Below are 14,421 nucleotides of genomic sequence, written 5' to 3' on the forward strand. Positions count from 1 at the left end.
TGATATTATAGAAAAAAAAAATCGACTTCTGTAATGACCCCAGCCAGTTGCCACTGACTTCAAGGGGGGAAAATGCAATCTGTGATCTGTGGGAAAAAAACTCTCCCCTCTGCCCTGTGCTCTATCAGCATGCGGGTATCAATTATACATTCCTAAAGGGAACGAGGGCTGGATAACCAGCCAGGGGCTCAGAGTGTGGGCGCAGCTCTCTGTTTCAGAGTCGGATGCCGTCATGCCTCTGGTTCCTATGTGTTTCCAGTGCAGGGAGACCAGGCCCTTCCCATGGGTGCCCGAGGCCTGGGTCTTAGTGAGTGGGGTCGCTTTAGGCTTTTGGGACTAATAAAACATACCCTGCCTGCAAAGCGCTGTGGGCCCAAACTGTCCAGACGAATTCGTAGTTTGTACCTCTGTTTTTTAATCATTTCTCTGCCTTTATTGGTATTCAGAGCTCACGGTTTTCTGGTTACTGTCAGCCTGGGCTTTCATCCATTTTAAAGAGCTATTTTTCCTCTTGCTGTTGATGATGATGGTATAAAGACAGATGGTGTAACTGCTTATGAATGTCCTATTTTATTTCTCCAGGACCAGACAGTTCTCTTGAAGACGTATATTATTTCCACATGCTCAGGTTAGGCGTCCCAGACGGTGTCTGCCTCCTGCAGCTAGCTGCCCTTCCAGGCCTCGCCATGCAGAGGGCGACACCTGTAGGTCAGAGGTGGAACTGCAGAGAAGCGCCCGCTTGGCTGAATGGGACCTGGTTTTTAGCTGGGGATGAGGACAGTGATCCGCTTGTAAAGGAAGCTGGCCTGTCCGGGAGTTTCTTAATCATTTCTTCTTCCACCAAGCATATAACAGCCTTTTAGTGAATGACTGACAAATGATAATATTAAACCTAGCAACTCAAAAAGAAGAGGACTTGACTTTTAAATCTTCAAAAAAAGGGAAGGGAAAAAAAAGAGAGAAGCACAATAAGTTCCTGAATTAACCTCTGTCGTCTATCCCCTCATTGGAACTCAGCCGCCTTCACTTTTCTGCTTGTAGTGGGGCAGAGAGGGAAGAAAGCAAAGACCCAAATAGGCTTATAGAATGAGGGCTCCAGAATAGTCACAAAGCACTGTGCAGTTTCCTTGTTCATTGCATCAGTGACATGCTTATTCTTCACAGTCTCTATCTTCTGAATAGATTTGTTAGGAAAGGCTCAGAGAACTGGGGTCAATGCCAGAGTGACCATGAGTTCTTAACTTTCTGTTTGGATGTCTGCAGCCCACATACGGTGCAGGAGGGTGTGCTGGCCTTGGAGATGGCCTCCCAGTGGGTGAATTCCTTCCCTCCTCCGGCAAGCAGCACCTTCAGACACTGGTCATCACCACATCAGGGTGTTGTGTTTTGTAGGTGTCAGACTGTCTCCATCTAAGGCGGTAGTGCGTGTGTGTGTGCGCGCGTGCACACACGAGCACGTGTGCTGGAGAGGAGGGGCCATTGAGCCACCTCTTTGCATCATCAAATTTGATTAAGGTATCAGTACTACAGATATTTTGTATCACAGCATGTATTGGGCCAATGAGTATAATTTAAGAGACCTAGCTACTTTGGGTAGACCCAATTTACTAATATTGAGACTTAATACTGGTATCACCATTGAAAGATGGATTTTATAATTACGGTGTTGGACGATTTTATCAAAAGCCTAAAAATGTACATTGAACATCCTGCCTAGACATAACTAAGATGGTACATATGTCACACTGTGTAACTTGCTTGTTATTGCTCTACACTTACGTATGTTTTTTCTTCTCTGCTAAATGATGTATAGTGTTAATATGGCACTGCATATCTGATTGACTTCAAATCATAGTTGCCTGATTTTTCTCTGTTTGAACTAAGGGTGGGGGCAGGAAGATTTGATGTTAACTGTTCTATTCACTGAGACAGAAAGGAGACATAGAAATTATATGTGGAGGCCTCTTAGTTGGAGATGAAAATAAGCAGTATCTTATTTCATCTGTGTTCCCTTTGACTGCCTCATAAATCCCCTATTGGTGGTAATGAAGAAAGAATGTTCCCTGACCCCTAGTTCAGTTTTCCAGTATTTGGGCTTCCATTGTGTTTTGGGGAAGAATTAGGAAAATCTGACTCTAAATAGATGCTTTCTTCCTCAAATGTTTTATAAATCCTCTGAGGTCAATTTACTTTGAATTCCTTTTATTTCCTTTGTGAGATGAAATTTAGAAGCCATTTTCTGGAGGTTCAGAGGGTATTAATACCTTCAAATATTGAAAAGTAGAGTTGGAGTTGGAGGGACCTAGAGTGACATCGGACAGAACCCTAAATCCACAGTCCTAGATTGGACCCTAATAGATGGTCCCGGGGGGATCTGGTCTAGTGCCATCCTTGGGTGACAGATGTGGGCAGCTAGGCCGTCATGTCTCTGCACCCAGGAAGGTGTGCTCTTCAAAGTCTCCTAGGGTCTGGCCCGGTGGCGTAGCGGGTAAGTGCATGTGCTCTGCTTCGGTGGCCCGGCGGTTTGCAAGTTCGGATCCCAGGGGTGCACCGATGCACTGCTTGTCAAGCCGTGCTGTGGCGGCGTCCCGTATAAAGTAGAGGAAGATGGGCACAGATATTAGCTCAGGGCCACTCTTCCTCAGCAAAAAGAGGAGGACTGGCATCAGATGTTACCTCAGGGCTGATCTTCCTCACAGAAAAAAAAAAAAAAAGTCTCCTAATAATTTCATCAGTAACCCACCTTGGTTCACCTGCCTTTTTCATTCATTTAACCCATTCTTAGTGACTGCTTTGGATAATGATCCAAAGGGCCAGAAGAAGAAGAGAGAAATGTCTCACTTCCCTCTGCATCTAGGGTATCTTCTCCTCTTCTTGTGCACCTGGCATTTTACCTCATGATCACCTAATGTTGGAAATGACCATTCTTCTACATTTACTAAAGCATTGTGTGTTGACCTGGAGAGAATTTCGTTGGTCAGTTTTAAACCAGTGGTGGGTAAAGAATAGAATGACTTCAAAAGGGAAGTGGATGATTCTGTTAAAAAATTTTTTTCCTTTCTCTGCAAATCTAGCTTCTCACCACTGATGCCTCACATTCTCACAGATGTCATTTGTTTTCTAGAACTCTTCATATTGATAAAATCATATCACTGATATTCTATGACTCTTCAGAATATAAATGACTATAAAAAAACTCCCACCACGGTCTGGCACATGGAGAGGCACCACGAGGCCTGTGAGGGGTCAATGATTGGGTTTAGTCTAGTTGGATGCCAGGACACGCTGGGGTTGGAGCTAGGCAAGAAGCAAACATGTGGCTCCTCTTTTGCATTTTCAAGTGTGAAAGACTTGCCTGCAACTTCAGGAATTCAGATGGAGTTATTTCTTCAACAGGATTGGCTTTTCAATAAGAAAAGCTCAAATGAGGCATTCGGAATCCATCTGGAAATACCTAATGGCCACGTGTCTAGAGCGAGTCACAAGCTCATACCAACAGGCAGGGAAGGAAAGTCCCCACTGCTTACCCAGACCTCGGCATAGCTGTAGTGTAGTCAGCCGTTCAGGGGCCACTGGGAAGAGGAGTGACAGTCGTGGGTGTCTGTGTTTTGTGGTTGATAGTTCTTTGGAATTAGGAGCCAAGAGTCCTTCATCTTCTGTCTAGTTTTAATCCTTGACATTTTTCTTCTATTTCAGAAGAAGCCATTGAAGATGTTGAAGGGCCTGGTGAAACAGCTGCTGATCCAGAGGAGCTTGCTAAAGACCAAGAGAGTGGAGGCGAGAAGGACCAGAGCAAGTGGACAGGTAGTGTGTGTAGCTGCCCTCGAGCTCCTGATGTTTCCCCCCTGGGAGAGTGAGGCTAACAGGTCAGGGAGCAGATGCCTCCTTAATCTACCCAGAAAAGCCCTGTTGGCTCTGTGCGGGTGGGAGAGAGGTTTTGTTTTTGCTTTTTGCTTTATTGAGTGGTCACCTTCATTCTCCTTCTATAATGTTGTACTAAAGAATTTTAAAAGTTTTTTTAAAAGACCCAAAGCCAACTTGTTTACTGAGCATTGGGTGCCTGGCTGCGTGTTAGGGGCTCCATGTTATTGAGGTTGTGTTTCTTCGGCGGCTCTTCCCTGTTGCTGTTTTGCCTTTGATGTGATTCTTCCTCCATTGAAGTCCAGTCCCCTGTCCCACTTCCTCCCAAGCCCAGCATGGGGATCTGCCATGTGGAACTTGATCGGGGTCACTCCTGAATCTCTAAGGAGTCAGCATTGAAGGGTGGGCATCGTCCTGCATTTGGGACCCTGAGCAGGCTCTGCATGTTCTTCATGGCCTACCTTACCCCCAGGGTGAGCACTCACACCCTGAAGTACACCCAAAGGGGAGGCAGGCAGTGCCGCCAGGCAAGAGGATGTCTTAGCAAAAGCAGACGAAATTGAAGAAGTCAGGAAAGGAAGTGCTATTTCTGGAAAAGCCGTTGTTGAGAGGAGGGGAGCGGCCATCTCTCATGATGATAGGATTTCTGTAGTGAGGGAAAGAAGAGCTGACACTAAGAAGAAAAGCTTAGGTTTTTTTGAGGAGGAGCAAAGTCTTTTCTAGGAAGGCTTCTCGGGACAGATAAGTCTCCCAGAAACCACCATAATAATTAGAGGAAATGACATGAGAAGCAACAGAAATTATTTGATTTGGTCAACCTATTCTTACTGCCTTCCATTATTAATATTGTAATACTTAGATTTTTTTGAGAAAATATTTACCTTCTGGAGTCTGTATTGGTTGGGCCTTTGTTACTTTTCCAGGCATGACTGTTCTTAAATCATGTTCAGTGTTGGCCTTCACTATTTAAACAAGATACAGAATCTTGGAGAGAGGCCAGAGGAGAGCAATGAAAATGACTGAAGGCTAAGAAATATTGCCTCTGAGAAGAGGCTGAAGAAATTGGGGCTATTCAGCCTGGAAAAGAGAAATTCAAGAGGCAGCGTAACAGCTTCCCAATACCAGGAGGGAAATGGCAGAATAGCCCCTGTGCCCCTGTTCTGTGCTTCCTGGAGACGAGGATGGGGCGTCCCTGCAGCTGAAGGAAGGGATGGGCGTGCTGGGCGGATTGTTCTGTCCGTGCTGCTTATCCTCCCCGTTCGAACTGGGCTCGGTGGCGTCCAGAGGCCTGTGCTCGAGAGAACGCTGAGGGATAGGGCCAAGCCCCCTAGGGAGATTTGTAAGGTGAGACCCAGGAGTAGGGATTGGACATCTGTGCTCAAAGGCCCTCTGTATGGAGGGAGGATCGTCCTGTTTTGCTTTGCGTGGACCCAGATCCCAGTTTGTGCTGTAATTTTAAGGTGAGAGCTAAACCAACCTTGCCGATAGCAATTAAACATGTCTGCCCAGAGGAGGTGAACAGGGGAAGAGGATTTCACAAGCAGAGTTTAAAGACTGAGTAACCATCTAGACCATCTGTCCTTTGTTTTCATGGTTTGGGTGCCTGGTTTCTGATCCCGGCTCTGCCATTTATCAGCTGTGTGGCCTTGCTCAAGGTACCTTAACCTTTCTGTGCTTCCGTTTCCTCACGTGAGATGAGGACTAAAATCATTACCTACTTCCATAGGAGTGCTGTGAGGATTGTCTGACTGTGAGAAATTTAGAACGGTGCCTGGCGTATAGTAAGCTCTATATCGGGGGCGGTGGGGGGCGGTTTGTCTTTTGTTTTGTTTTTAGTTTAGTTAAATAAGATGAGGAAAACCAGTGGCAGTCTCCCTTTGGGTCCTCCCATCTGAGTGTGAAACTGTTGCCAGGCAGCGTGTGGCTTCTGGGACTTTGAGAAGCTGAGGATGGAACACCATACAAGGATTTAGTGGGATCCTGGAAATGATATTTGGTGCGTATGTTTCCTGCATTCTGTGTGCTAAGGACACTAAGGAAACAACAAATAGCTGCCATTTGCAAACCTCCTTCTGGGTGCCAAGGCCTGTGCTGGGCACTTTGTGTTTCTGTAATCCTTACGCCACTTCAGGGCCAGCTCTGTTGAGGGCGGTTCACTGAAATCTCATTCAGTGTTTATAATTCAGTGGGAGTGTGTTTTCACAGTGCGAGTGGACATGCTAGGCCCTCAGAAGCCCACTGAAAGACTTAAAATGAGCACCATAAAAACGAATGTCTTTAATAAGACGCCACTTGCTCATGCATTCATTCCAGCAACAGGCCATACTTAATCTTTATCTCCAAAGACAGAGATGAGACAGACAGAGAGAGAATGAATGAATAACTCAGAGGTGCACCTTGCCAGTTGCACAGTAGTAAAGAGAGAAGGGAAAATTCTTTCCTGACTCCTGCAAATGATCCTCTTTTGACCTGAAGCATAATTTTTTCTGTATCATCTGAGTGTGTAATGACGGGCTTTATTAAGGTACTTGGGGCGATTTGATCTTGGAATCGATATAGGTGCCAGCAATCTCTTCCAAGCTTTCCTTGGGATCCTTAGTATTTTATAAAAAATATCTGCGTTTGTTCCGTTTATTCCTTAAATTGAGCTGTTCCTATCTGATTAAATGTGATGGGGAGTGCTTCCTCCCAGCAAATAAATAAATAGTGATTTCACAATTTGTACTGTTGATTAGTGGCTGCTCATGATGCAGATTAATAATATTTCAAATGGGTCTGGATAATTGGCATTTTCTCAGCTATTGATTATGTAGTTTGGGGGTTTGTGCAAGAATGGATCATCTTTACTAAAAATGTTTAATTTATTGTACATTGGAATGGGACTCCTGATTTCCTTTTTGGTGTCTGTTGGTAACCTCTTTGGGCTTCTTTTATTTAGATGTCAGGTCTTTTACCTTGAGTGGCAGCAGGAAAAGCAAGATAGTGATTTGAACTACAGCAGCATCAATCCCACAGTCAGTGGCAGGGCACCGGGCCGAGTTCCACTGGTCACAAGTTCATGAGATTATGGCCTTGCCTTCAGGGAATGGAACACTCTCCTGGGGATTTCAGGAACGCCCATAGTCATCAGAACTCTGTTACTATAGATCAGTGCTGTCCCATGGAACTTTCTGTGCTGGTAGAAATGTTCTGCATCTATGCTGTACAAGCATAGAAAGGTTAAGCACTTGAAATACAGCAAGTACCACTGAGGAACTGAATTTTAGATCTTATTTAAGTTAATGAATTTAAATTGAAGTAGCGGCATGTGGCTCTTGGCTACCATACTGGACAGTGCAGCTGTCGATACTCAGAAGGAGCAAAACTAACCCTGACAGAATGCATCGCAGGTGTAATAACTTTCCAGTTACTATAGAGGCTACATTATGCTCTGACTTTGTGCCTGGCGCCCTTCTAGTGTGTCGCACCTGTCCTTCCCAGCAGGCGTGCCATGAATGGCTTACAGGTGCCCAGGTACTGGTCCCTGCAGCCCTTGGGTTGGCCAGGTGGGGCTGGGGGCTGCTGAAGCCAGGGTCAGCTGCTGCTTCATCTGTGTATTTGCCATCATTTTCTGTGTGTGCCGTGATGTGAAAAGGAGTTGGGAAGCACTGCTTTATACACATTATTTCATTTGATTCTCACCCCCCACTCTATACTCTATGAAATGATGCTGTAAGTAACCACCTCCCTCCCCTGCCAATTGGCAGGTAAGTAAATTGAGCCCTCAAGAGCTCAAGCAAGTTGTCAAAAGACATGCAGACAGGTTCAGATTTGCATACCGGCTCTGCCACTTACCCTAACTGAGGGCAGAGCCCAGGCTCTTGCCAGTATGCTATGCCACCTCTCCGAGATTGGAATTTTTCAGTCCAATCATTTGTTCTAGCTTCCATCTCTGTTCTAAGTATGTGGAGTAGCACTCTCCTCAAGTTGTACAGTGGTAACAGTAACACGACAGACCAACAGACACCTGTGTGTTCAAAATGAGTGGGACTGTCAGCCGTGAATATGCTTTATAGTGGGTTGGCATCGTGCTCAGTCTGAAAGCATGTTGGTGAAGTGGAGAGAACTCTGTAGATTAGGAGTCAGGAAGTCCACCAGTTAGCGAATGACCTTGGTTAAGGGACTTAGCCTCTTGGAGCCCTGGGCGCCTCATCTGTAAAATGTGGACGACACCCACATCCCCAGCCACCTAGGGTTCCATGATGGTGAGTGGTGGCACATGTACAAGCACTTGGTAAACAGTGCAGGGTCACATCTACTCAAGGCAAGTGTGAAGCACTCTGTGGGCCAACGGAGGGTAAAGAAGGTTCTTTGAAGCAAAGCTTCTCCCCTAATGCACAGCCATTTCCACCATCCAACTTTGTGGTTTTCTTTTTTGAAATGTGAAAATGATCCCTTGTTCTCTTTCAGCATTGTGGATTTGAAAGTGTGTTTTCTAGATTAAAGAGCCCCCAGTGTCAGCAACTGAACAATAATTAATGCAGTGATTATCCAATCAATCATTAATTGCTATAAATTAAGTGATATACAATTAATGTGATGCTTTATCACCAATAATTAGGGGAAAAATTGAACTCTTGGCAAAGAATCATAGGAGGATGGTTATTTAAATCCTGTAGCCGCCATGGTTTCCAGCCACAGAGCACTAAGCTGGGTCTAGTTAAGCTAGTTTGAGACAAGATGACCAGGGGGTATTGGTGCTTTAAAAGACAACGGAAAAAATGGAGCAGTAGCCCAACTTAAAATGACAACATGATAATGCTTCAGAAATCCCTAACTGATGTCCACGTTTGTATTTTTGTAATATTTTGAGTCAAAGTTATAGTTTGAGTGTTGTTTTTCTAGAGGAATGGCCGGAGGGGATTTTATTTTATTAAATTTTTTTTTTTAAATCCATGATGCTCACCTAACACAGAGCAATTAGTGCAATGGAGCGTCCCTGATTTGAATCTATGGAAGACTGCTATTAAAGGAGGTATTAATGGGCTGGCAAGGTCTGGGCAACTGTTAGGGAAAAGTGTGTTTATGATTCCATGGTGCTGGCAGGCATGATTTCAATCGGATTTGACATGTTTAACATAAATGTATAGTGTACGGCTCTTGCTGCATATGAATAATTCCTACAGACCCACTGCCTTTCTAATTACTGAGGTTGAAAAAAAACAGGTCAGGCACATCCTGGTGGAAATCTATTACCAGCCCTCCCCCATTCTCCTTGTTGTTTACAGCTTTGTATAAATAGGGATGCCATTGTATGGGGAAGTTAGTGCCTGAAATGTAATCTGTGACAGAGAATTGAAAGGGGCCAAAAAGAAATGTTTTTTTTTTTAATGGAGTCGTAAAGACAAAAGAAGGTATGTGCTGAGAGGAAGCGTTGTGTGTTAGGAGAAACACCGGGCTTCCAGGAGTCAGAAGCCCAGGGCTCAAGGGCTGGCTTGGCCGCTAAGGTTAAGCTGCGTGACCTTAGGTCTCTGGAACTCAGTTTCAAAATCTGAAAAACGGCAGGTTGGACTCAATGGGTTCTTGGCAGTTCTGGAACTGCTTAAAAATATAATTGGAGGAGGGACAGTTGTATAGTAGTGTAGCATCTTGAAGAATATTCATTTGAATATTTGAACTTTGAAGGATTTCCCTCTTCTGTGGCTAGTTGAGATAGCATGGATCAGGAGCCTGGATAAAGAGCTCGAAGAGGCCTCTTAGGCTTTTTCCATAAAGATCGGACAGTACCAAGTCCACCCTTCTCGATGGGACATCAGAGCATCACATTCTCTCATATAGTCCTGTGTTACTGGAAGCCATCACACTGTGTTGTCAGAGCTTAGTGTGGTGAGGACATCATGGAGAGATCCTTAGAGACTCACATGGGTACCTCTAAGTGGCTGCCCGTGTCCCAGCCCTGTTGTTGGCTGGAAACCAGGCTATTCACCACCACCACGCCTTTACAAAAAAAATTTTGGCCTAATTCTATGTTCTTCTGGTGCTTGGTTCCATTTCTGCACCTCACCCAAAGGTAAATTTGTCTTTACAGTAGGGTGCGTGTGGGGAATGCTGGGAGCCTGGCTGGTGTGGCCCCTTTGTGGTTCACATTCTTGTCAGCGGAAACTGCTTTAGGTTTTACGTTTTCACACACAGATGGGAATTGGGCAGCTATGTCAGCTTTTCCAGAGCCCATTTGTTCCCCTCCCCCACCTCCATTCCCCACCCTCTTTTTTTCCCAGGCCACTTTCAGTATAACTTGGCTGCTTAATGTCACTGCAGGCAGATTTCTGTCTCACAATTGAAAACAAACCATTTGAACTATTTTTATGTCGGGAAGCAAAAATAGATATAGGGTGTGGTGTATATCTGGGCTTGCCTCAATTCCAGTAATTCAAAGGTCTTGGCTTTGAGAATTTATATTGTAAGTCATAGAAGAGCTAGGACCACATCAATTGAGCAAACATTTTGTGTGCAGATATCTAAGGCAGATACAGGATATGCAAGAAAGTAAGGAGCTCACTTTCTAGAAGGGACATCATATGTAATCACATAACTATGGTACAGTGTAATGAGAATTATCATCAAAGTATAAAGGGCACTGAAGGTTAAGGAGCAAGGGGCTGTGTTAATCTTCCTTGCTTTGTTTCAGTTTTAGCTTTTGTGCCGATGGGGGAAGTACCTCTGTTGTTAGAATCATGATCATGATTTTTAAAAAAATACCATGGGATATTTTTCTCATGGGATATCTCACTTTCTCATGGGATATCAGAGCACTTCGTTAGGCTCTCACATTCTTCCTGGTCCAACATTATCTTTATTTTGCAGGATAGAGAACTAAGACTCATGGATGGGGAACTCCTGGATGTCAAATTTGTGATCAAACTCCGACTTTCCTTCTGGGTCAGGGATATAGACCCCAGATTATAAAGCTAAAGAACACACAACACAGTGGCTTTCTCTTATTGTATGACGATTGGAGAGGCCTTGAAAAATCCTGTGTTTCTCTGATTGTCAAACAGAATTGTCAGCTCTTTATGGTCGGGGCTATATGGCATTCATTCACATATTTTATTTTTAGTAAGACTTCATTTTTTTAGAGCTTACAAATGTTAAGTTTGCAACAGAATTGAGAGGGAGGTACAGAGATTTCCCAGTTGTCCCCTGCCTCCACACAGGCATAACATTCCCTGTATCAACATCACTCACCAGAATGGTACACTCTTTTACCAAGGACAAACCTACATTGACACATGATCATCACCCACAGTCTATAGTTTCCCTTAGGGTTCACTCTTGGTATTATACATTCTATGGTTTTGGACAAAAGTATAGTGACATATATCTATCATTATAACATACAGAGTATTTCACTGCCCTAAAAGTCATCTGTGCTCCGCCTATTCATCTTTCCCCATCTCCACCCCACGTTCTTTTCATTTTTATAATCCCCAGCACCTAGAAATTGCTTAATACTGTTTGAATGTTTCATTAACCGTTGTTAAATAGCATGATCATGAACACTTTCAAGTTCAATTTATTCTACTTTCTGCTTTTTAGACATTAAACCCATGGGTTAGTAGGCTTGTTCCATGTTGATATACAGAAAAGGCAAATTTAAGGCATCTGTGCTTGTCCTAAAAACGAGGCCTCTCCCCCCACTCTATGGTTGTATGGCTACACATGGACCCATATTGTTCCCAGAGATACTTATAAAGATGAAACCATAGCAACGGATGGTTGCACTCTCACTCTGTGCGAGACTCTGTGGTAGGCTTCATGTGCCTGATCTCTCGCCAGCCTCACAGGAACCCCGTCAGTAGATACTGTCATCCCCCTGACAGATGAGGAAACTGAAAGCTCAGTATGGTCGGGTGAAGTGCTTGCGGTCACACAGCTGGGATCTGAGCCGAGGTGTGGCCAGCACTGTAAACCACTGTGCTTTGTTACTTAGCAAGAGAGACTCACGCCTTTGGGTAAAGAGAACTTGACTGTAGGAAAACACCACGTGGAAAACATCCGTTCCTGAGGAGTCCCTAAAGATGCGCTAGAGCCACGTCCCCACCCCTCACACAGACCATTTGTCCCAGGCCTTTGGAGCGCTGTGAGCAGACTGAGCATGGGGACTCGGCGGAGACTGAGAGAGACACTGATGCAGATAGGATTCAGTGCGGGAGTTCCCTCTCTCTGTACTGTACAGAAGACCAAAGGGAGACATTTCCAGTCTTCTTGGTCTTTAAACCTACAGGAGAAAGTGGAGAATCATTCCCATTTTCCAGCCTTACAGGGGCCTGAGTGATGTCTCTCTTCCCCAAGTACAGCTTCTCACACTCTCGTGTCAGACCTGGGCTAGCAAGAAGAAAAATCCTTTGGCGGATCATGGGGAAAGTTGATTTGTAAGGGTACTGAAAAGTTAAGTTCAGAGCTCTGTGTCTGTCACCATGCTGGACCGAGATTTTATGTGTTTCTTTCACAAGTTCAGTTTCACTCTTAAAATTTAGTATCTTAGGAAGATAGGTTTGGAGTGGAGAAAAAACTGGAAGAGTATTGTTACATTCTGATCTGGGAGTCTGTGCTGTGTTGGGGCTCAGAGACCCTAACTAACCTAATTAATGTTTGATTCGATGGGGACTGGATGAGCTTCTGTTAATTAACTTTGGCCTGGTTGCAGAGTGACCCATATTGCCCCTTGTTTTGACCTACATCTCGCACCTCTGGGCTTTTTCCCCTGTCAGTTCAGGGGTCTCGGAGGTCCTTCCCACTCTGGTTTTCTCCAAGTCGGTGGTCGTCACAATCCTGTAATTAAGCCAGAGGGCAGAGTGATAAGTGCGGATCCCAGTGTATCCCCAACCCAACCGTGGACACCCATTGTCACAGACACTGTGACCACAGCTGCAGATGGTATCTGTGTACAGCTCAGGAGGCTCTGCCGGGGGAAGACAGGATCCTTTGGGGGAAATGACCAGAGGCCAAAGGCAGGCAGGCTGACTTGATCCCTCAAAGTGAGGAATCAGATCTTGGCTCCTTTGGTCCCCAGCTCCTGGCACAAGCCGGGCTCATGGTGGCAGCCCGATGTCAGAAGTTATTGAGTAGACCGACAGCTAATGTTGGTCTAAACGAGGTGGAGGCTGGTGGCTCTGTTTTGACTGGTGGTTCATTCACAAACCTGACACAGAGGGAGCAAGGTATCTTAACTGAATTGCGGGATGGCCTTTTGGGAGCTCAAATCAGTGTAGTTAAGCAGCCTTATGCATATTTCAACAAGGAATTAGTACAACAGATTGATGCCTCTGATGTAGGGCTTAGCACTATTTTCTCCTCAAAGATGCAGAGCAAGCACCAGCTGCCACCAGCATGGGCCCACCATTCCACCTCGAGGCTGCTTACTGGGAAAGCAGAGGCCCCACAGCATGGCGTGATCTCCCATTCCCAGATTGCAGACTTGTGCACAGAGGGGCTAGTGTGGATCTCTGCATCCTTTCCAGGGCTGAAGCAAAGGGGGCCTTGGGCTGGTGTGGCCTGCAGGTGCCAAGACCAGGGAAGCCAGCACTGCAAAGATGCTTCCTCCTTCTTCTGCAAAGTGGAAAGAGCCCATAGGTCTCTGCCCTCTTTTCACAGAGGTTCTCCAGGACACGTGGAAAGAACGAGACTTCCGTAAGCAAGGCAGTCTGTCATTTTTCTGGATTACACTGCTAACAGAACACGTGGAGGTTATTCCTTCTGAATTTTGGCTTTGAAAATGTGTCTGCGTTTGTTTTAGAGTGGTCAGGTTCCCTGAGGGACAGCCATATTTAATCTTTCACCTTTGGCCTGAGGGGGAAAACATCCAGCTTTGGGACCAAGCCTGGCTTTCATCCCTGAGTGTAGATGCTGAGAGTATCATTCAGCAAGAGTCATTTGAAAGTGGCCTGGCAGATGCTCCCACGCCTGCTGGGCCTCCACATTTAATTCTAGACCAACTACAGAATGCTTTGGCTCTGACAGCGGTTTCCAAAAGTGTGGTCCCTGGACCGTCAGCATCACCTGGAACATCACTGGAAATGCAAATTCTCTGAATCAGACCTATTCTAGGAGGTGGGGCCTGCAATCTATGTTTTGACAAGCCCTCCAGGGGATTTCTGGCTCATGCTTGAGTTTGAGAATGTTGGGGCTATGATCTTGGTTTCTCCTTTAACCAGATGATAAGACCTGAGCCCCTGCTGCGTGAGAGAGGTTCTGAGCTTTCCTAAAAGACAGGAGTGCCTAGAAGAGGCATAAGGCTTGAGTCTTGGCAGATGTAATCCTGGATAGCAGGATTGGGAGTGGAAGAGAGGTTTGGTCAGAGGGACAGGGTCAGAGTAAAGACTGATCAAAGACCTAGAAATCTGTTTAAACACTGGTTAAAAAGTAACACCTGCATGAAGGGTAAATGGACCTCTCTGTACTATTCTTGCAACTTCCTGTGAATCTATAATTATTTCCAAATAAAAAGCAAAATACCACCACCACCTCTACCACCTAAGGGCTTCTGGATTTTCAAAGTGCTGACCTGTTTAGTTCATTTTT

General features: G+C 45.2%; 1 protein-coding gene across 4 annotated transcripts in view; it reads left to right on the forward strand.

Annotated features, from left to right (window-relative positions):
* The window catches only part of ZFHX3 (zinc finger homeobox 3), a 241,222-nt gene that overhangs the window by 195,312 nt on the left and 31,489 nt on the right, over nt 1–14,421 (forward strand). For 3 of the 4 annotated variants that reach the window (XM_058528162.1, XM_058528164.1, XM_058528161.1), the window contains one exon: nt 3,697–3,804. In XM_058528162.1, coding sequence (XP_058384145.1) covers nt 3,697–3,804 — 108 coding nt within the window. The remainder of the gene's footprint in view (nt 1–3,696; nt 3,805–14,421) is intronic. The other variant, XM_058528163.1, reaches the window with a different exon arrangement.

Source organism: Diceros bicornis, chromosome 32 (genome assembly GCF_020826845.1).
Source record: "Diceros bicornis minor isolate mBicDic1 chromosome 32, mDicBic1.mat.cur, whole genome shotgun sequence".
NCBI classification, from domain to species: Eukaryota; Metazoa; Chordata; class Mammalia; order Perissodactyla; family Rhinocerotidae; genus Diceros; species Diceros bicornis.